Source organism: Triturus cristatus, chromosome 3_2 (assembly GCF_964204655.1).
Source record: "Triturus cristatus chromosome 3_2, aTriCri1.1, whole genome shotgun sequence".
NCBI classification, from domain to species: domain Eukaryota; kingdom Metazoa; phylum Chordata; class Amphibia; order Caudata; family Salamandridae; genus Triturus; species Triturus cristatus.
This window is the reverse complement of record NC_140584.1, coordinates 1,131,253,815-1,131,275,384: the sequence shown is the minus strand read 5'-3', so window position 1 is coordinate 1,131,275,384 and position 21,570 is coordinate 1,131,253,815. Positions and strand designations below refer to the sequence as shown.

General features: G+C 47.0%; 1 protein-coding gene across 8 annotated transcripts in view; it reads left to right on the top strand.

Annotated features, from left to right (window-relative positions):
• PAFAH1B1 (platelet activating factor acetylhydrolase 1b regulatory subunit 1) overlaps positions 1 to 21,570 on the top strand; it is a 480,612-nt gene that overhangs the window by 128,381 nt on the left and 330,661 nt on the right. For all 8 annotated transcript variants that reach the window (XM_085649933.1, XM_085649934.1, XM_085649932.1 and 5 more), the window contains one exon: positions 11,070 to 11,154. In XM_085649933.1, coding sequence (XP_085506059.1) covers positions 11,070 to 11,154 — 85 coding nt within the window. The remainder of the gene's footprint in view (positions 1 to 11,069; positions 11,155 to 21,570) is intronic.

Sequence of the window (21,570 nt, the reverse complement as noted above, 5' to 3'; positions counted from 1 at the left end):
TTTTTGGGCTCCTTGCCTTGCATGCACTCCATGCTGCCATTCAACTTGCATGTGCAAAATAATATTCTTATTTGTAAAGAACGAACATGTCTCCCCTTTAAGGGTTTCAAGGCTCTGGGGCCATTGAGGAGATTAAGTGATCTATGGCCCAGAGTTTCATTATGCTATACTGAGCTGCCAATGGGAACCAACTGTGAACCAGAGTCGGTCCACGGAGAGCCATAGAGATACCCTCTAGGTTGTGCAATGTAGAGCACAGATCGGTTAAATGCTCTTCTATTCTGTCTGGTGTTAGAAAATAAGAGAAAATGTGCGTGTGTATATATATATAATGTTTGAGGCATATGAGCTGCGGATCACACACTTAGGATAAGATCGCCATCTGGTGTTGGGCTCGGATGATTGCAGGTTGTTGTTGTCTTCGGAAGAAGCCTTTTGGTCACGAGATAGGTGACGACTCCTCTGGACAACAGTGCGCATGGGCATCCACTCCATCCTCAGATTGTTTTTTTCCGCCATTGGGTTCGGATGAACTTTTCCACTCCGGCTGAAAACTTCTGAAAATCCAGCTTTCGAAACCAAAAACATTTACAACTCGACGTCGAAATCCAATCGGACCGGTTCCTGATACGGCTCATGGAAAGGACACCTTTTAAAAAATGCCCCCAATGTGGAGCAAAGTTCCACCATGAGGTCTGCAACCTGTGCCTCTCGCCGGAACATAACTAATCCAGCTGTCCTGCCTGCGCCGCATTCCGCTCCAAGAAAAGCCTCCGGGACCGAAGAGCTCGACGCCATATCCTGGCCAGACCAGCTCCAGAACCAGAGAACATCTTTGCCCAGGATGTACCGGAAGACGATTCCGAAGACCTCCAAATCGTATCCGAAGCGGACGATTCTGATGACCTCATCACTCCGGGGCAACGAGTGAGTACCAGTGCCCCTACCCCAACCCCCCCAAAAAAGGCACAGGTCAAGACTCCGCCATCTGGCCCCAGTCGCGACCGAAAATCGTCTTCGGAAGCCCGCCCTCGGGCTCGGCTCCGAAGAAATATAAGCCTACAGGTGGCTCGGGCTCGAGCAAACCACATGTCATTGTGCCCACAATACCTTCGGCACCGAAGACTCAACACCTCTCGGCACCAAAGCAGGCTCCGAAACCATCGAGACCGAAATCCCCACCGGCACCGAAAAGTTCTTCGGCACCGAAATCATCATCGGCACCAAAACCATAATCGGTGCCAAAAAAAGTCCCAAAAATGTAAATTTGATACTTGTATAGCGCACTACTCACCCGCAAGGGTCTCAAGGCGCTTGTACGAATACCGCTGTGGAACCCATCCTGGCTTTCCCTGTGAGGCGTCCACTCCTGGGCACCTCCAAGGTGGAGGCCAGGCATCCTTAGCGTTGTGGGGGCCGTTGTGGAGATTAAGCAAGCTATTGCCCAGAGTTGCAGAGTGGGACTCCATGATTGGAATAGGCACCGAGGCGAGAATTATCAGGTCCGTGGAATTTTTGAGCCCAAGACCCGCCGAGGCGGGGAATTGAACCCTGGTCCCTGGCTAGACCGCTGCATCAGGGTCTGCCGCTCTAATCATTGAGCCACACTTCTCCACAAAAAGACTCTACTGATCATCCAAAACATAGATCTGAACCGAAAAAGTCTGCACCAAAGCCACTTTCGGACAATGAGGAACTTTTTCGCCCTGATCCCACGCAAAAAAGGATTTATATCAATCCAAAAACCGGACATGTCACCGCTGTGACATACAAGAAAAGGAAGAAAAGGAAGCTGGACACAACACCTCCTCCAGCTCCCATAAAGAAGGACTTCGCCACCTCACCCATTCGTCCTTCCTCTCCTATATCACCTCTCATTCCACCCCCCCTGCCCCCATCTCCTTCTCCTCTACCATCTCCTTCACATACACCACCTCCACAGCATGATGATGATGACTTGGTGGGAGGGGGTGATCCGGATGACCTTAATGATCCTAATGATCCTTTCACACTCCCGGATACGGCACCCTTAGATGACTGGGCTTACCCTTTACCTGATATTCCTGATCCCACTACATACCCCTCCAAATCCTCCCCTCCAGATGACCACCTAGGGTTTGGGCAGCTGCTAAACAGGGCGGCGCTCTTCCATGGCGTCACCGTGCACTCAGATACACCCGAAGAAGATTTTCTTCTAGACACATTCGCAAAAATCAGTTCAGATCTTGCCCATGATTAAGGGGGTCATAAAACACGCCACAGAGGTTTTTAAAGACCCCGTCAGAGCTAGGGTGTTTAACCCCCGAATTGAAAAAAAAATAGACCTGCCCCACAGGATCCCGCGTACATTAAAGCACAGCTCCCGCTAGACTCTTTACTAGTTTCAAACGCTAGAAAGCAGGCTAACTCCCAAACGACAGGAGAGACACCGCCCCCAGACAAAGAGTCCAAGCTCTTAAAGGTCTCCGGCAAAAGAGTTGCAGCACAAGCTGCTAACCATTGGCGTAATGCCAACACACAAGCCCTATTAGCCCGATATAACAGGGCTCATTATGATCAGTTAGATCTTTTACAACACCTGCCAGATCAATACAAATCCCAGGCCAATGACCTCATCCAAGAGGGAAAACTCCTATCTAACGCATCAATCAAATGTGCACTAGACGCCGCGGACACTGCTTCTAGGGCGGTCAACACGAGCATACTACTTAGACGACATGCATGGCTACGTATTTCAGGCTTTAAGCCGGAAGTACAAACAACAATACTTGGTCAACCATTCAACCAAGAGCAACTATTTGGGCCCGCAGTAGATACTGCACTGGAGAAGATGAAAAAAGATAAAGAGACTGCTAAATCAATGGGAGCATTAGTCTCCACAACCGCGAGGCTCCTTTCGCCGCTCCTTCTATAGGGGAGCCTCCAAAAATGTTGGAACAGACACCTCTTCCACTTTCAAAAACTCCGTACAAACATCCCCTAACAGAGGATATTTTAGAGGAGGATATAGGGGAAACCACACCAAGGGCCGAGGTCGGGGCAATACCAACACCCGCACCTCTCCAGCCACTAAACAGTGACTTGCCCCCGCTCCCCCCAGACCATTCCACTCCGGTCGGGGGCAGACTCCAACAGTTCCTACCTGTCTGGAATTCCATCACAACAGACAAGTTGGTAAGACAAATTATCCAGTTTGGTTACTGCCTTGAACTCACAAACACCCCCCACACATACCACCCAAACACCGTCCAATGTCACCACACCATCTTACACTCCTCAAACAGGAAATTCGGTCCTTGCTTCAAAAACACGCAATAGAACTAGTTCCACTCCAACATCAGGGTACAGGAGTATATTCTCTATACTTCCTAATTCCCAAAAAGGACGAGACCTTAAGACCCACACTCTACCTCAGACTACTAAATTAGTACATACACTCAGATCACTTCCATATGATCACTCTCCAACAAGTCCTCCCACTACTTCAGCAAGACGACTTCCTTGCCACATTGGAACTCAAGGACGCATACTTTCACATCCCCATGCATCCTGCTCACAGGAAGTACCCAAGATTTGTGGTAGACGTACAGCACTATCAGTTTACAGTCCTCCCATTCGGAGTAACAACTGCACCCAGGGTATTCACCAAATGCTTAGCAGTAGTGGCAGCGCTCCTCAGGAGACAACATATTCACGTCTTCCCGTATCTCGACGATTGGCTCATAAAAGCCAATACTTTCGACAAATGCGTTCTCCACACTCGCCGCACTATTCAAACCCTACACGACTTGGGATTTACCATCAACTATCCCAAATCTCAACTGAAACCCTCCCACATACATCAATATCTGGGAGCCACCATAGATACTTCCAAGGTCACAGCTTATCCCAGCACTGCCAGGATAGCCAACATACAAAACCTCATCTTAAAATTTCAAACTCCACACTCTTCCAGCAAGAGTGTTTATGCAACTGTTAGGCATGATGGCGTCATGCATCTCCATTGTGCCTCACGCACGACTTCAAATGCGTCCCTTGCAAGAATGTCTAGCACAACAGTGGAACCAGGCTCACGATAACTTACCGATCTGGTGTTGGTGGACAGTCGCTCACTTAGCTCACTAAAATGGTGGAACACCATCAACCTGTCCAAAGGGCGACCGTTCTTAGAGCCTCTTCCACAAGTAGTGCTGACGACCGACGCATCTCTCATAGGGTGGGGAGCCCATCTCCTTCAACACACCACTCAGGACAGATGGACCACTCAACAAAAACTGCTCCATATCAATCACCTAGAACTTCTAGCGGTGTTCCTAGCACTGAAATCCTTTCAACTACATTTAAGGAACAAAACTGTCCTCATCCGCACAGACAACATGACGACCATGTATTACATACAAAAACAGGGGGGAACACTTTCTCTCCAACTGTCCCAACTCGCACAGATGGGCAATTCCCCAAAACATCTACCTGCTAGCGGAACACCTTCCAGGGGTTCACAACCAGGTTGCCGATCTCCTAAGTCGACAGACACAACAAATCCACAAATGGGAATTACACCCCAAAGTACTATTCCCATTCTTCCAAAAATGGGGCCAACCAGACATAGACCTGTTCGCCACACACAAACGCAAAATGCCCAACCTTCGCCGCCAGGTTTCCACACCCACAGTCGAAGGGCAGTGCAATATGGATGAACTGGTCAGGCAGATTTGCGTACCCTTTTCCGCCTCTCCCACTCATTCCATTTGTGGTACGCAAGCTCAAACAGTCTCTAAAACTGATTCTAGTAGCTCCCACTTGGGCACGTCAACCCTGGTTCACAACACTTCTGGAACTATCGCTAGTTCCACATCAAAAACTGCGCCTTTCCCCGGCCTATATAATCCAGAACCATGGAGAAATCAGACACCCAGATCCACAGCAACTGAACTTGGCGATCTGGCTCCTGAAGTCTTAGAGTTCGGTTACCTCAACCTCCCACCAGACTGTATGAATATCATAAAAGAAGCTAGAAGACCTACTACTAGGGCATGTTATGCTGCAAAATGGAAAAGATTTGCCATTTACTGCACTAAGAATGATATACGTCCACTGGATGCTTCCATCCAAAACATTATTTGCTATTTACTACACTTGCAAAGATGCAATTTAGCGCATTCCTCCATACGTCTACACCTAGCAGCGTTAGCAGCTTACTTACAAAATAGACTACACTTGTCACTATTTAAGGTACCAGCCATCAAAGCCTTCATGGAAGGTCTCAAAAGAATTATTCTTCCAAGATTACCACCTTCCCCAGTGTGGAATCTAAATATTGTTCTAACAAGGCTCATGGGCCCTCTATTTGAACCTATGCAAATGCGAACTGCAATTCCTTACATCGAAAGTGGCTTTCCTTATCGCGATCACATCCCTGCGAAGGGTAAGTGAGATACAGGCCTTAACTATTGAAGAACCATTCCTACAACTACATCGTAACAAAGTGGTTCTTAAGACAAACCCAAAATTCCTACTAAAAGTAATTTCCCCTTTCCATCTTAACCAATCAGTCGAGCTGCCAGTCTTCTTCCCTAATGCAGACTCAGTAGCTGAGAGAGCCCTTCATACCTTAGATGTTACAAGAGCCTTGCTTCATTACATCGACAGAACCAAACCTTTTCGCAAAACCAAACAACTGTTTGTTGCTTTCTCTCCACCACATAAAGGCAACCCCATTTCAAAATCCGGTATAGCCAGGTGGATAGTTAAATGTAACCAAATATGTTACCAAAAAGCTAAACGCACTCTTACAGTTTCCCCTAGAGCGCACTCCACGCGTAAAATAGGGGCTTCCATGGCATTCTTAGGGAACATTCCCTTAAAAGATATTTGCAAGGCAGCCACATGGTCTACCACACACACCTTCACTAAACATTACTGTGTTGATGTGCAATCCAAACAACAAGCTTCCGTGGGCCAAGCTGTCCTAAAAACTCTATTCCAAACTGCTGCAACAGATACAGGTGACCACCGCTAGGGGAGACACTGCTATATAGTCTCTCTTAAGTGTGTGAGCTGCAGCTCATATGCCTCGAACGGAATATGCTACTTACCAGTATGCATCTGTTCTTGGCATGTAGAGCTGCAGAGCCACACACGCCCACCTGCCTCCCTGGGACCTGTATCTGTTCCAGCATTGTCTTAATTTGACATTACACATGGACATCCTTTCTCTTTATTCTTATACACTCCATTTCCCATCATGGCGTAAAACAATCTGAGGATGGAGTGGATGCCCATGCGCACTGTTGTCCAGAGGAGGAGTCCCATATCTCGTGACCAAAAGGCTTCTTCCGAAGACAACAACAACCTGCAATCATCCGAGCCCAACACCAGATGGCGATCTTATCCTAAGTGTGTGGCTCTGCAGCTCTACATGGCAAGAACAGATGCATACTGGTAAGTAGCATATTCATACCTACTGGCGGTTGCCAGTAGGTAGTTATAGTTCGGACCTATTTTTCATAGAAAACTCGTTTTTTGTTTTCCCAATAACTTTGGCGCCGGTTGACGAATCTTTGCGAAATTTTCAAAACTTATGGGCCGTTCCGGTCAACGCCTATGCTGAAAGCTTCTGGGTGATTCGCCAAGCGGGGGCCGAGAAAAAAGGGGGTCCCAAAACGCGTTTTCTCCATGTTATTTCCCATAGGAAACTTTAGACACGACTACAGCCCGAACTGCTGATCGGAATTGCACCAAATTTGGCAAAAAGGTAGCCCTTGGTTCAGAAAGAGACCTTTTTTTTTTTAAATGGTGTAAATCCAGTAGTGCCTGAGATTTAAAAAATAGGTCAAAAAATAAATTTCCCATAGTAAACTTTAGACACGGCTTCAGCTGGAACTGCTGAACGGAATTACACCAAATTTGGCAAAAAAGGTAGGGCTGGCTTCAGAAAGCATCCTTTTTTTTTTTAATGGTGTAAATCCGTTCAGTAGTTCATGAGAAAAGCAAAAATACAAGTTTCGATATTTAGAGGCACGGAGGATCCGCGCACCCTGCTGATCACAAGCTGCATTCTAATTGGCTGTCAACACTTCAAACCAGTAAGTGTTGGCAGCCATCTTGTGCCTCGGTAGGACCGAGGCTCAAGAAAAGAGAAAGAAATGCGCAAAACAAGAAAAGGGGCAGGGTAGAAACACCCTGACCCCCTGGGCCTGCTTAGGGGATCCCACAAGGAACCCCTGGGCCAAACAAAAGCATTTTTTTTTTTTGTAAAAAAATCTGCGAGATGCGTGTAGGATCCGCGGATGCGGCCGTGAAAATAGAAATAAAACAAAGTGCGGGCTCCTGCGCTTCGTTTAATTGAAGCCCCTGGGTGGGCCAGGTCCTGGGAGCAGAAAAAGTGTGGGGGGCCAAATCCTCTACCCGCCCCCCCCCCCCCCCCCCTCCCCGGGGCTTTGCGTAAATATTTGCGGGGGGTACATGGCCCCGGGGACCACCACCACTGGGGCTTGTTTTTTTAAAGGCGGGGGGCCGAGTAATTATAATCACGGGGGCACACTGCGCAGCCCGCCACCACCAGGGCTTCATTTTCTCAAAAATATACCTGTGGGGGAGGGGCTCGAGCCTCGCCTACACTCCCCGGGGACCGCCACCTCCCCTGGGCACTAATCTTTAAATGTGCGGGTCCGTAACTGAGCCTCGGGGACCACCCCGCCTCCCAAGATATAAAAAATGGAAGGAAGGAAGGGGGGCCACACAGCTCTCCTTTTGAAAAAAAAAAGAGAAACACCGGCATCGCCGAGGCCCCGCCCCCTCCCAGCAACACTTTCCAAACGCGCCCTGTTGCACGTTTTAAGTTGGAAAATTAATTGCCCTTCAATACTGTGGGGTTCCTGGGGGCCAACAAGCCCACCAGGTACCTCCAGTAAGCGTTGCAGAGAGGTGGTCCAGACTACGCCCCTTTTTACACCTCTGCAGCGCAGCTCTGTGGCACTTACTGGAGGTACCTGGTGGGCTAGTTGGCCCCCAGACACCCTCGAGATTCAAGGGGACTTAAAACGCGCCACAGGGTGCGTTTACACAGTGGTGATGGGAGGGGGCTGGGCCTTATGTGACATGTGTGCAAACGCGCCCTGTGGCGCGTTTTAAGGAGGGGGAATTAATTCCCCTTCAATCCTGAGGGTCCCTGGGGGCCAACTAGCCCACCAGGTACTGCCAGTAAGCGCCACAGGGCTGCATTGCAGAGGTGTAAAAAGGGGCGTGGCCTCAGACCACCTCTCTGCAACACAGCCCTGTGGCGCTAACTGAAGGTAAATGGTGGGCTAGTTGGACCCCAGGGACCCTCAGGATTGAAGGGGTCTTAATCCCCCAACTTAAAAAGCGCCATGGGACGCGTTTGCACAGTGGTGAAGGGAGGGGGTGGGGCATAAGGTGACGTGAGCAAACACGCCCTGTGGCGCGTTTAAAGTTGGGGAATTCATTCCCCTTCAATCCTGAGGGCCCCTGGGGGCCAACTAGCCCAACAGGTGCTTCCAGTAAGTGCCGCTGCGTTGCAGAGAGGTGGTCCAGGCCTTGCCCTTTTTTTACACCTCTCTGCAACGCAGCTCTGTGGCGCTTACTGGAGGTACCTGGTGGGCTAGTTGGACCCCAGGGAGCCTCAGGATTCAAGGGGTCTTAATCCCCCAACTTGGAAAGCGCCATGGGACGCGTTTGCACAGTGGTGAAGGGAGGGGGCGGGGCATAAGGTGACGTGTACAAACACGCCCTGTGGCGCGTTTAAAGTTGGGGAATTGATTCCCCTTCAATCCTGAGGGCCCCTGGGGGCCAACTATCCTAACAGGTGCTTCCAGTAAGTGCCACTGCGCTGCGTTGCAGAGAGGTGGTCCAGGCCTTGCCCTTTTTTTACACCTCTCTGCAACGCAGCTCTGTGGCGCTTACTGGAGGTACCTGGTGGGCTAGTTGGACCCCAGGGAGCCTCAGGATTCAAGGGGACTTTATCCCCCAACTTGAAACGCGCCACAGGGCGTGTTTGCACGCATGTCACCTCCGGGCCCCCCTTCACCACTGTGCAAATGGGCCTCATGGCGCGTTTAAAGAGGTAGTTTTAATCCCCCCGCCCTATTATGTACTAGGGCCTTACAGAGGAGGTCATGCTAATCACAGAGGTATCCCAATGCATAGTGTTCCCTAGTTTATGTAGGTGTTTTCACTGTATTCTAAGTGTATTTTAGCATAGCACTGGCTCTAGACCGGATTAGTCAGTCAGTTACCGCCAGTACCCGTCGGAAAAAGTTGTGGGCACAGGATGAATTCGCAACAAGACCTCTTTTCTTAGTCTTTGTAGACTTCTGTTGCCTCTTTCTGCATTTCGTTTGCTTCTTTCTGTGCGTTATTTCTTCTTTCTTCACATGTCCTACCTCTGTAGGCATGGTTAGAAATTCGTGTTTAAAAAAACCTTTGCAATTCACAGAAAAAACCATAGGTTTCAGGCATGTTATAGTTAGAAATGAGAGTTTAAAAAATCTCATTCACTGAAAAAACCATAGGTTTTAGGGAAAGTTATAGTTAGTTGGACATTTTACTCGTACAAACCATAGAAATTCCCCCGTTATAGTTAGTTCAGCTAACTATAACTCGCTCCCCCGCAATGCACTGCTGATATCACATTACATTACATTACATCACTGACATCTCAAATGACATGACTGGTGACATCATCCATGTGATAAATTGATGCATCTTCTCACACCCAAATATAACCTGTGATACACCCACTCTAAATTAGACTGCCATTCTCAAAACCATAGACACTCCAGCACCAATAACTGCATACCCACTCACTGATTCTTAGGTTTACACACACACACACATTCACTCACCCGTACAGTCACTCATACTTATGGTCACTCAGTACAGAACTATCATATGCACTACATTCACTCAGTAACACTCCCATACACACTCACCCACCCATACAGTCCATCACAGATGCATTCTTGAAACCATGTACCCAGTGAATCACCCACTCACACATCTATGTACAGAGTCACACACCCCACCCACACAAACACTCAGGCTCCCATACAGATACTCAGACAACCAATCAATAACCCATATAGACACTCATGTAGCTATTCGCAAACCCATGCAGCCACTTACACACCAACAGACGGATACAGACATTCAGTTTTCTCACTAACTCATGCATTCAGTAAGAAGTTTAATCACTCATTTATAGACTCGGTCACGTACCTACTAAATCATCCATTCAGACACTTATACACCCACTCATTCTTCTATACGCCTTTCCCTATTAAACATATCTAAACTTTACAGAAACAGTCACTGGATGATGTCATCAGTGATGTCACTGACCATGTCATGAATGATGTGATATGTGACGTCATCAGCAATGCATTGCGGGGGCGCGAGTTATAGTTAGCTGAACTAACTATAACGGGGGAATTTCTATGGTTTTGTTCGAGTCAAATGTCCAACTACCTAACTTTCCCTAAAACCCATGGTTTTTTCAGTGAATTTCTGATGTTTAAATGCTCATTTCTAACTAACGTGCCTGAAACCTATGGTTTTTTAGTGAATATATATATATATATATATATATATATATATATATATATATATATATATATATACTGTACATTGAAATGGAGCAGCTTGTAAGACATTTATATTAATCTATCAGACTAAGTGCATTATATCCTCATAATATCCTCATAATACGAGGTATCCCCGATACTTAAAAAAATCTGTGTGGTGACTAGAGCCAGAAAGAAAAATGTATGTCTAGTTTTATCTGGTTGCCAGAGGCTAATTTGTCAGACTATAGTTGCCAGCATTTTCAGGCAAAAGTGCAAGCCACATAAATTATGCATAAACAATATTAAATCATCATGAGCATTCTCATTTTGCGACATTATTTGATTTGTAATGTGTAGAAAATTAATTTGGAAATGAAAGGGAATCTAATCATATTCTCTGAAAATAATGTTGTGCATCAAATGTTACCTTAAGCTTTAAAGTGCTTTTACCTTGCTCTATGGTAATAAAGAATTCTTTTGTTTTAGAAATCGAGCTATTGCTGATTACCTTCGTTCAAATGGCTATGAAGAAGCATATTCGGTTTTTAAAAAGGAAGCAGAATTTGACATGGTGAGTTCAGTGCAACCAGTGTTGTCTTTAAACTGGGTCCTAGAGTCTGCAAATGTGAACTGTTTTTTTTTTTTTTTTTTGTAGCTGAGCAGATACTGCAGACAGTTGTTTTTTTTTTTTTTTTTTTTTTTTTTTTTTTTTTTTTTTGTAGGACTAGATTGTTAGCCGAGAACCGTATGAAGGTTTGTATTCTAAAAGTGAAACTGTGGTAAACAATGTTATCAATTTAATATGTTCTACAAATCCACATGCCTAGCCAGTGCACATTTAAAATAAATAAAATCCCTTGTAAATGAAAAACAGATTTAACTGATCTTTGGAAATTGGGTACCCAGTGATAGATTACTTAAGGCTTTAATCGGGACAGACGTATAGCAATGAAAATGGTAGTGCTGGCAAAGGCTTCAGAATCTGCAAATTAAATAACTATTAAAAAATAACTACTTTTAATTATAATTTCCAATGTCTTGTGTATCTGTTTCAAATTTACCTTGTTGCCGAACCATTTGTTTGAATAAAGATACCACCTCCAAATGTAAAAATTTATTAAACAGTCCGTGGAATAAATTGATCAAGTTGCCACAAATTATGAAAAACTACGTTTTAGTTCTAAGAATGTGCAGGAAACACTTGGATACTGTCATGAGTGGGGTACATGGCTCTCAGGTTTTTAATGGTGCAGTAAATATTATTGGATTATATTTAAAGTGGGGACTTCAGGAGAAAGTCTGTTGCATATGCATTATGAAAATGGGTTTTAGTTTTTGCTACCGTGAGAACCTCTTAATGCTTTAAGTCTATCATTGGTCTGGTGGGTTCAAATGAAAAGTCGGATCGTATTGTTATATGGCAAGAGATGTTTGTTTATTTTAAGTACTAATTTTCCTGTCTTTGTGCAACACTTAACTACTGTTGTATTTTTCTTGAAGCATGTACGAGGATTCTTTGTTCTCATGCTACTGTAGTACGATTGGTTTTAAGGACAATAATATCTTGTTTTCCTTTGTGCTGGGATGTAGTTGCTTGGTAAACGTTTTGAATATCCCAGGTCTCAAAGATGAGCTTGCGAAAAAATTTATCCTTAACATCCCTGTCATCCCTCAAACACCCCCGCTCTCCCAATACTCCCCTTCCCAGCTTTACTTTCAGGTTCCTGCTCCGCTGTCATTGCCTTAAAGAAAGTATTTGCAATGCAATAAGTCTCGCAATTCCGGAGCTTTAAGCTATTGGCATTGTAAATGGCAATGCCTTTTATTTGTTTTAAAAACCAAAACATAAAAGACATTGTCATTTACAATGCCCATAGATGAAACCTGTGTAAATACGAGACCTACTGCATGTACAACAAGCATTTCTACTTACCCATAGAAGTGAAATCAGACTTGGAACGTGTCTGCTCGCAGCTTCTAATTGCCAGAGAGATGCCTTCTTCCGGTTACAACCGCTATTGGGAGGGAGGGAGGGTGGTAGTTGGAATAAAGGCTTGGGTCCGCCATTGGCTGCCACTCCAGCTGAAAATAAGGTGTGTGGCTGCTATAAGTGTGCCGTGCTTGCAAAATAAATAAGTAAACAATACATATAAAAAGGGGCACATTCAGAAGAAAATAAAGGCCCTCGACCGCTTGAAAGCGGACCGCTCTGTAAATTAAATAACTATTATAGATGAGTGGCCGCTTGAAAGCGCACAGCGTCGTAAATTAAATAAGCACGGCTGCTATAGTTGAAGTGGACCGCACTGTAGAGTAAATAAATACATGAATAATATAAAAGCGGACGGGTGCTGCAATGTCATGGGTAGAATAAGAGAAGAGCATTAAAGAAAATAGTGCTCACCAACTTATAAAGCAGACTGTGTGAAAACCACCAGTAAAAAGTCCAATCGTTATGGGAGGTAACAAATGCACACAAGGCGGTACCCAGGAGGGACTAACAAGGCTATTTACGAATCAGAAGCCAGCATTTACAAAGGACAATGACACAAGCCAATAACCAATATGGACGGAGAATGGGCAGGGCTTCCAGTGTATACTCTAATACAGCATGCCTCGCAGAGCGAGCAGCGCATGCGTGCTACTGCTATGCTTGACCTGAAAGAGTATGGGTGGGCATGTCCATGTATACCCACTGGCACACTCACACGCAGTGTATAGTTCCAGAGAGGACCAAGTTTCTATAGGAAATCGATTGTTTTGATAACGTCTTTGGCACCATGACAAATCTTCACAAACTTTTCAGAAAAAGGTTCATTCACCTCAGCCTCCTAAAGGTTTCAGGGTTATGTGTCAAGCAGGGGTCGGGCGGGGGCAAAAAAAGGGGGAAGGTGCCAACTTTATTTCTCCATGCAGTCTCCATAGGTATGTTTATTTTTTTATTTTTTCAATAGCGTTACAGCCAAAATGGCTGAATGCCCTTACGCCATATTTGGCAGAAATATCTTAATCTAGAAAGCGGATGATTTGGGTTAAATCCGTTCAGTGTTTTATAAGAAATTAAGGTTCAAAATATTTTTATATCTGGACGGTTGGGTTTGCGGAACAGTAGCAATAGTATCGTAATACCTTTACATTAAAAAAAATCACTTAAATTCACCAGTTATTTAAAGTAACAATGCGCACTCTCATTCACTGCTTATGACCTCGCATATTGCACGACTTATGACCTATTCTGTCTCGTGTTATTCTATCACTTTATTGATAAAATCAAAACAACTTCTAAAATAACAATTTATGACAAGGAACATGGTGGGGGGCAAGATGTCACCTAACTATAACCTCACTTTAAACTAGGGCTGTTTCAGTGAATGAATGCAGAATTAGATATTACCAGGTCTTACTATAACATCACTTTAACCTTAGGTTTTTTTCAGTGTACTTGGACACATATCCTTGTATTTGTGTTCGATGCATGTGTACTGTAGATTCACATGCTTTGCATACTCCTGCCATCTAGTGTTGGGTCCAAGTTGTTTTTCTTCAAATAAGTCTTTCCAGTCACGTAGTATGGGGACTCCTTGTCGGTAATAGTGCGCATGGGCATCGACTCCATTGTTAAATTGTTCTTCCCCGCCATCGGGTTCGGAAGCGTATTGCTGCGCTACAGTTTGAAACCGTTTTTCGGGTTCCCTCAGTGCGCAATTCACTTATCAGACGCATTCTCCTGGTATCGAATCGTTCAGGAAACGCTATCTTCGGCCGGGGCGGTCCTCTGGCCTAGTGTTGTTGGTCCACATTTCTGCAGACAAAACAAACTCAGTTCCAATTCTGTCAGTGCCACGCCAAGTACCATCGCACCGACCTACATCCAGTTTATAACTTGTGCCTGTCACCGGAGCACAAGGAAGAAGACTGCGACGTCTGCAGGTCATTTCGATCGAAGAAAATTCTACGGGATTGTCGGCATGATATGCAGCACCAAAACATTCAACACACTCTGGTGATCTTTAGCGAAGATTAAGCATGAAGAAGTCCTCTTCCTTCCAGAGTCGGATTCTGAATTACAGATCGACTTGGAGTACGAAGACGTGCCTCGAACAGAGTGCAGTGAGTACGGAAGACCCACTTGCCCCCCAAAACTTTTTCTAAAAAAGCATAAGGCTACGGCACCACCTCTGCCTTCGGGCTAAGGTCGGCACTGAGACCATGTTTCAGACGCCCGCCTCCTGGCTCAGCACCAAAACAAATCGTTAAGCCTGCGGTTCAGGACAGTCAGCCGAAATGATCTTCGGATCTGAAACCCTCTGGTTCAAGGATAAATCCGGTTCGGAGCCAAAATCCTCCGCTTCCAAGTACAAATCTGCTTCGGAGCTGAAACCCTCCGATACAAAACAAAACCTGCTTCGGAGCAGAAACATTCGACTTCCAAAAGTAAAGCTATCTCTGCGCCTGTAGTGCTAGACGCACCCTTGTGGTCTGACACCTTGTGATGACCTTTGACTAGCGTTATTTTAATTGACTTACGTGTGTTATTTTATCCCAGCCTAAATGTACTACGTCCTTCATATGCCTTGCTTCTCTTAAGTTTCTTTCTTGTAATCTTGCTGTCTTTCAGTGGGAGCTGTCAGAGAAGAACAGCCTTGCCAAGAACAGAATGTGTGGGATGTGCATTTGAAAGCATGAGGGAGAGAGGTGTGGAATGTACTTTTTGGTCCCGAAGTGCAGTGTTGTGAGCAGTGGTGCACAAATGTGCATTGTGTTGTACATTAAGTATTATGAAGTTATTACCATTGGCTTTGACACGGCCTCATGTCCTCCTGAAATTTGACTCTGCTTGAGCTTCATCTGCACACACAGCAACGCTTGCAAGTTGTTTGGGTTAATCACGTTCAAGGATTATTTTGTGAAAGATTGTTTAATGTACACTGGAAGGCTTTCGTGAGCTTCGTCAAGATAAAGGCTACAACATGCGAGATTGGAGAAGGGGACGTGGGAACTCCTTCTTGACAGGGAATGCTTGCTTGGAAGCTGGCCGTTTCTGGTAAGATTCCTTTGGCTCAGGGGGCGCAAGGGTTTCTCTCGCACCTTCTAGTGTGGATTGAGATTATAAAGCTGAGGGTTGTTGACTTAGAAACCGGGATTTTGGAATCCGAATGGGGACGGATGCGTCTACTTCGGTATGGAACCCTGGTTGCGGAGGCTCTTAACCACGGCTGTTAATCCCCCGGTCAGGAGTGGGCTAAGATGCAGTGTTTGCACCAGGTGAAGTGTTGAGTTTTGACTAGTGCCATTGTGATGCGTGGTTCCAGTGGCTGTGGTCATTTGAGGTGTTTTCTTTGTGATGTGTGAGTGAGTTGAGGTGCACATCCAAAGTAATCATTTGATGTAGTGTGTGTGTGTGTGTGTGTGTATATATATATCTTTGTGATCTCTTGCAGGACGTCCAGCATATTCTATTTTCTTCAGTGTTATCTCATATTATTTACTGCTTTTTTATTCATCAGTATTATTCATGCATTTAACTGTTGCATTTACCAAGTGTGTTATTGCTTACATATAAACCTATATATCTCTGTATTTGAATGTTGTGCATTTGGCATCTGGGAAAGCTTTTCTTTTAGAGAGCATTGTGTAAAATAAAACCCCAAGCCTTATTCTAGAAAGTGAGTCTTTGCATTTTGTAAAATAAAACCCTTTTCTAAAGGTTTGTTTTGTGTTAATGTCTCCTGCCTTTCCAAGTGTTGAGCCACCGTGTGGGAGATTCTGTATTATCTGAAAGGCGAAGGAAGACAGTGCCAAAATCGAAAGACAGCCTCTCCGAGCCTCCTGAACCCATTTTCGACTTTCTAAAAGCTACATTGAATCCTAAAGAAAAGATTTATAATAATCCTGATACGGGACGTATTTCTGCTAAAGCACCTTCTAAATGCAAACTTCGATCAAAGAACACTTCATATAAAATCCCTCTGAAGAAGAAAAAAGACATAGCTACGAGTCCTGCTTATCCTGCGCCGCAATCCCCTAAACCTCCACAATCTTCTCCACATTTACCAATTCGAGATGCTTTACATATAACACTTCAGAGATCTTCGCATACGCAGCCGGAAGGGGGTGATATTGATGAAAAAGACACTCCTTTGCCTGTAGACCCATGGAATGATTACACCATTGACCTTCCATTGGATACTGATCTAGACCTTTACTCTGCAAAGCCATCACCACTGGACGATAATGTGGCTTATCAGGAACTTATTGCTAGAGCAGCAGAGTACCATGAGGTGGCCTTACATATAGTCCTTAGAGGAAGCCTTTTTATTTAAAACTCTTGGGTCCACACACAGGTAAAGTCAAACACGCCCTATGCTGAAGGGCATGCTGAGGCATTCAGATGACACCTTCAAAGACCCTGTCCAAGCACGTATTTTAACTCTGAGTCGATAAATATAAACCTTGTGCATTCGATTCTGTGGTGTTCAAAGGAAAATAACTTTTAGATTCCCTAGTGGTGTGCAATGCTCGCAAAAGGCCTAATTTACAATTGTTGGATGATGCACCTCCCCCAGACAAGGAATCTAAGCTTATAGATGCCTCGGGCTAAAAAAGTGACTGCTCAAACCGCTTACCCCTTGGGCATCTCAAACACACAGGGCCTACTAGCTAGGTACAACAGGGCACACTGGGATGAAATGGAGCAACTGCTTCAATACCTCCCAAACACAAAAGCAAGGCACAAGAGTTAGTTCAAGAGTGCAAACTCATTTCTGACTTGTCTATCAGATGTGCTCTAGATGCCTCTGACACTGCGACTAGGAGATGAATATCGGTGTTCTCCTTTGAAGGCATGCATGGCTTAGGGTTTCATGGTTTAAACCGGAGGTTCAGCAATCTATTTTAAACGCCCCTTTTGACAAGCAACTCCTGTTTGGTCCAGAAGTCGATCAGGCTTTAGAAAAAATGTAAAAGGCCAGAGGTAGCAAAGTCAATGGGAGCGCTCCACTCTTCATCAAATAGTGTCTCCTTTCGCTGCTCCTTTTTATATAGGAGTGTCCAAAACCTTATCTTCATGCCCACACGTTTCCTCATATAAAGGCAACACACACTCCTCTCCCTCTAGATTTATTTTTTTATAGAGGAGGATATAGAGTAAACAACTTCAAAGGTAGGGTAGAGGTGCCTCAGCACCTAACTTCCCTTCTCCCAACAAACAGTGACTTGCCAACATCACCTGATTATTTAACACCTGTGGGGGTAAGACTGCAACAGTTTCTCCCCATTGGGCAATCCATAACATCTGACAAATGGGTGATATATCTTACCTGACATGGTTATTCCCTGGATCCTCCAAATTTTCTACCTCGCAATCACAAACTGTTGTCAGACCACTTAAAGTTACTCAAACAGGAAGTGCAATCTCTCTTAGAAAAGGGAGCCACGGAACCTGTTCCATTACAGTACCAAGGTTCAGGGGTGTGTACTCTACTTTCGAATCCCTAAAAAGTGCGGCTCCTTAAGACCAATTTGGGATCTCCGTGTTAAACCTGTACCTACTGTCAGAACACTTCCATATGGTAACGCTCCAACTGGTGCTTCCACTTCTACAACAAGGCGTTTTTATGTCCACACTAGACTTAAGAGACGCATACTTTCACATCTGGTCCCTCCAGCTCATCGCAAATATCTCAGATTTCGGATAGCAGGCAAACACTATCAGTTCAAAATACTCCCATTCGGAGTATCTGCTCCCAGAGTGTTTACCAAATGTCTAGAAGTAGTGGCAGCTCATCTCAGATGACAACAAATTCACTTCTTCCCGTACTTGGACGACTGGCTCATCAAAGCCAGCGCACACCAGAAGTGTCTAAAACACACTCTGACCACGCTAAACTTACTCCACCGATTGGGCTTCACAGTCAACGTGCAAAAGTCTCATCTACAGTCTTTATAAATAGAATCTTATCTGGGAGCGACCCGACACACACATGGCTCTAGTTTCTGTGCAGCCAGAATTCACAATATTCAAATTGTTATTAGTTTCAATCTAATCAAACCTCAACAGCCAAAACCATTAGGCAACTGTTAGGAATTATGGCATCATGCATCGCAAGAGTGCCTCATGCAAGACTACACATGCATCCTCTACAGTAATGCTTAGCACATCTGGGTGTTGGTAGACGGCCACACCCATTGCGCTCTGCAGTGGTGGATCCCACAAAATTTATCAAAAGGGTGGCCCTTCGTCGACACTGGTCCACAGATCGTGCTGACAGCAGTCACCTTACAGGTTGGGGTGCCCATCTCCACAATTGCACAATTCAGGGTCGCTGGGACAACAAGCGCACATGTCCAACTATCTAGAGCTTCTAGCAGTATTTCTAGTGCTGAAAGCTTTTCAGTGTCCTCCCATAGGCAAGGTTGTCCTGGTTTGCACAGACAGGACAGCCATGTACTATGTACAAAAAAAAGGGGGAGGGGACACATTTTCTCCAGCTGTCGCGCCTCTGACCATCTGGAGCTGGGCAATTCATCACAAAATTCATCTTCTGGGAGAACACCTTCCAGGAGTCCTTCAAATTGCCGACCTCCTCGGCAGAAAGGCAGAAAATGCATGAGTGGAAACTTCATCCCCATGTTCTCCTCCCATATTTTCAACAATGGGGATTCCCACAATTGGATCTGTTCGCCACAGTCGACAGTGCAAAATGCCCAACCTTCACCTCCAGGTTCCCACACCCTCACTCCAAAGGCAATGCTCTATGGATCAACTGATCAAAGATATTTGCCTACGTTTTTCCACCTCTCCCACTCCCATATCTGAAAAAAACACGTTAGTTAGATTCCTCACCTTAGAATATCCCCAGGCGTCAGACTGGATCCGGAAGATTTTTCGTCAGCAATACCCCTTGCGCGTCGCTAGGCGTTGTCTGCGGCTCCGTCGTCGGCGTCGTGCGCCGGAATGACGTCGTCGGAGTACTTAGACGCCGCCCTCGCGCGCTGACGTCAGTTCTTCTTTTTTTCCGCGCCAGTAAGCGCAGATCCGGGAGAGCTACCCCTTTAGTCACTTTTTGACTAACTTTTTCGATCCTTTTTGATCTTGTCAATCGACTCCGGTGCCGGTAGGATGCCTGGTTTTAAAGCCTGTGCTGACTGTAGCCGCCTGATGTCGGTTACGGACCATCACCGCCGGTGCCTTTACTGCTTGGGCCTCGACCACGACGCGGAGTCGTGTTCCGACTGCAAGGCCCTGAACTCGAAGGCTAGACGGGAGCGGTCCCGTAAGCTTCTCGAGATTCGCCACTCGGCTCCGCACGCCTCTCGATCCCGGTCCAGGAGGAGGTCCAAGGATCGGTCGCGGAGCCGCAGCCGACGTCACCATCGGTCGTCGGGATCCAAGTCTTCGGGTAAGTCGAAGCATTCCAAGAAGTCCAAGAGGCGACACCGCTCTTCGGACTCCCCTCGCGCGACTCGGCCGAAGGTCAGGGTGGCGCAAGTCCCCATACCCGCCGGTCCCTGGGACTGACGCGACGCCGGCGGAGGTCAGTGCCTTCCTCTCGGCCATGAGGAGCCTGGCCCCGCCGTCGACGCACGCTGGCGCGCCTTCGGGCCCTGCGGACCCGACAGGGCTGCCTTGCCTGCCGGTGGCTCCGGCTCCGGCCCCGGCGCCGTCGACGGCTCCGGCCTCGACGCCGCAAGCGCCCGAGGGACCCGTTCCCGAGTCCCTGCCGACGCCGGTCGACCTCGTCACGCCTCCTCCACGGGCGTCGACACCGGTACCACCCCCGACGCCGACTCCGCTCGACGTCGAGCCCCAGTTCAGTCCCGCTCCGGACCCGGCGCCGCTACGGCGTCGATGGACGCCGCGTTCGGCGCCGCTAGAGACACATTATGTCTACCGCCCGGCTCCGTACCTTCCTCCTGTATACCAGGAATCGGATGATGGGGACAACTGGGAGGGATCCGAGGATCCTATGGCCGCTCAGGCTCAAATGTCACAGGACTGGGCAGATGAACTGGGGGAGGCCAGTGGCCTGGATACCTCTCCGGACACTGGATTCGTCTCTCCTCCGACTGTGGCTTCGGAGGAGGGCGCTGCTTCCTCTGTGGTGCTGCGCAAGGCGGCCGCAGCCCTTGGGCTCGAGCTGCCTGCCGTGGCTGTGAGGACTAACGTCCTCACTGAGGTGCTTCAGTCTGCAGCAAGCTCCACTGAGCCTCTGCTGCAATTCAATGAGGCCCTCATTGACGTTCTGCAGGGCACCTGGTCCAAGCCCTCCATAGTCCCTCCTGTGGACAGGAACGTCGCCAGGCGCCACCGCCCTGCTCCGGGCGACCCCAGTTTTCTGTCCCAACACCCTACCCCCGAGAGCCTGGTTATCCAGGCCTCTACCTCCCAATCCTCTTTCCCGACCGCCCCGCCGGACCGGGATTCCAAGAGTCTGGAACAGTTCGGCAAGAATCTGTTCTCCTCCCTTAGTTTGGGCCTGCGGTCTTTGAACACCGCTTGTCTCTTGGACCGTTATTCCCACTCTCTGTGGGATGCGGTGGAGGACGCGCTGCCCCTGTGCCCGGAGGAGGTCCGGACACGACTTACCCAGGCTCTGGCCGATGGGAGGGATGCAGCGCGACATGCTATCCGATGTGGGCTTGACACCACGGACTCGCTGGGTAGGGCCATTTCTACCACAGTGGCGCTTAGACGTCACGCCTGGCTGCGGTCCACGTCATTTTCGGGCGATGTCCAGAGCACTCTCATGGACATGCCCTTTGATGGCACTCGCCTTTTTGGCGAGAAAGCGGACAGTGCGCTGAATCGCTTTAAGGACTCCCGGGCTACGGCCAAGTCCTTGGGCCTCTCGGCCCCGCGGTCGCAAACTTCCGCCCCTTTCGTGGCCAAGGAAGGGGTGCCTCCTCACGTGCGCCTAGCCACCAGCCGCAGAACCAACCTGGTCGCGGACGTGGTTTCCACCGAGGCGGTTCTGGAGGACGACGA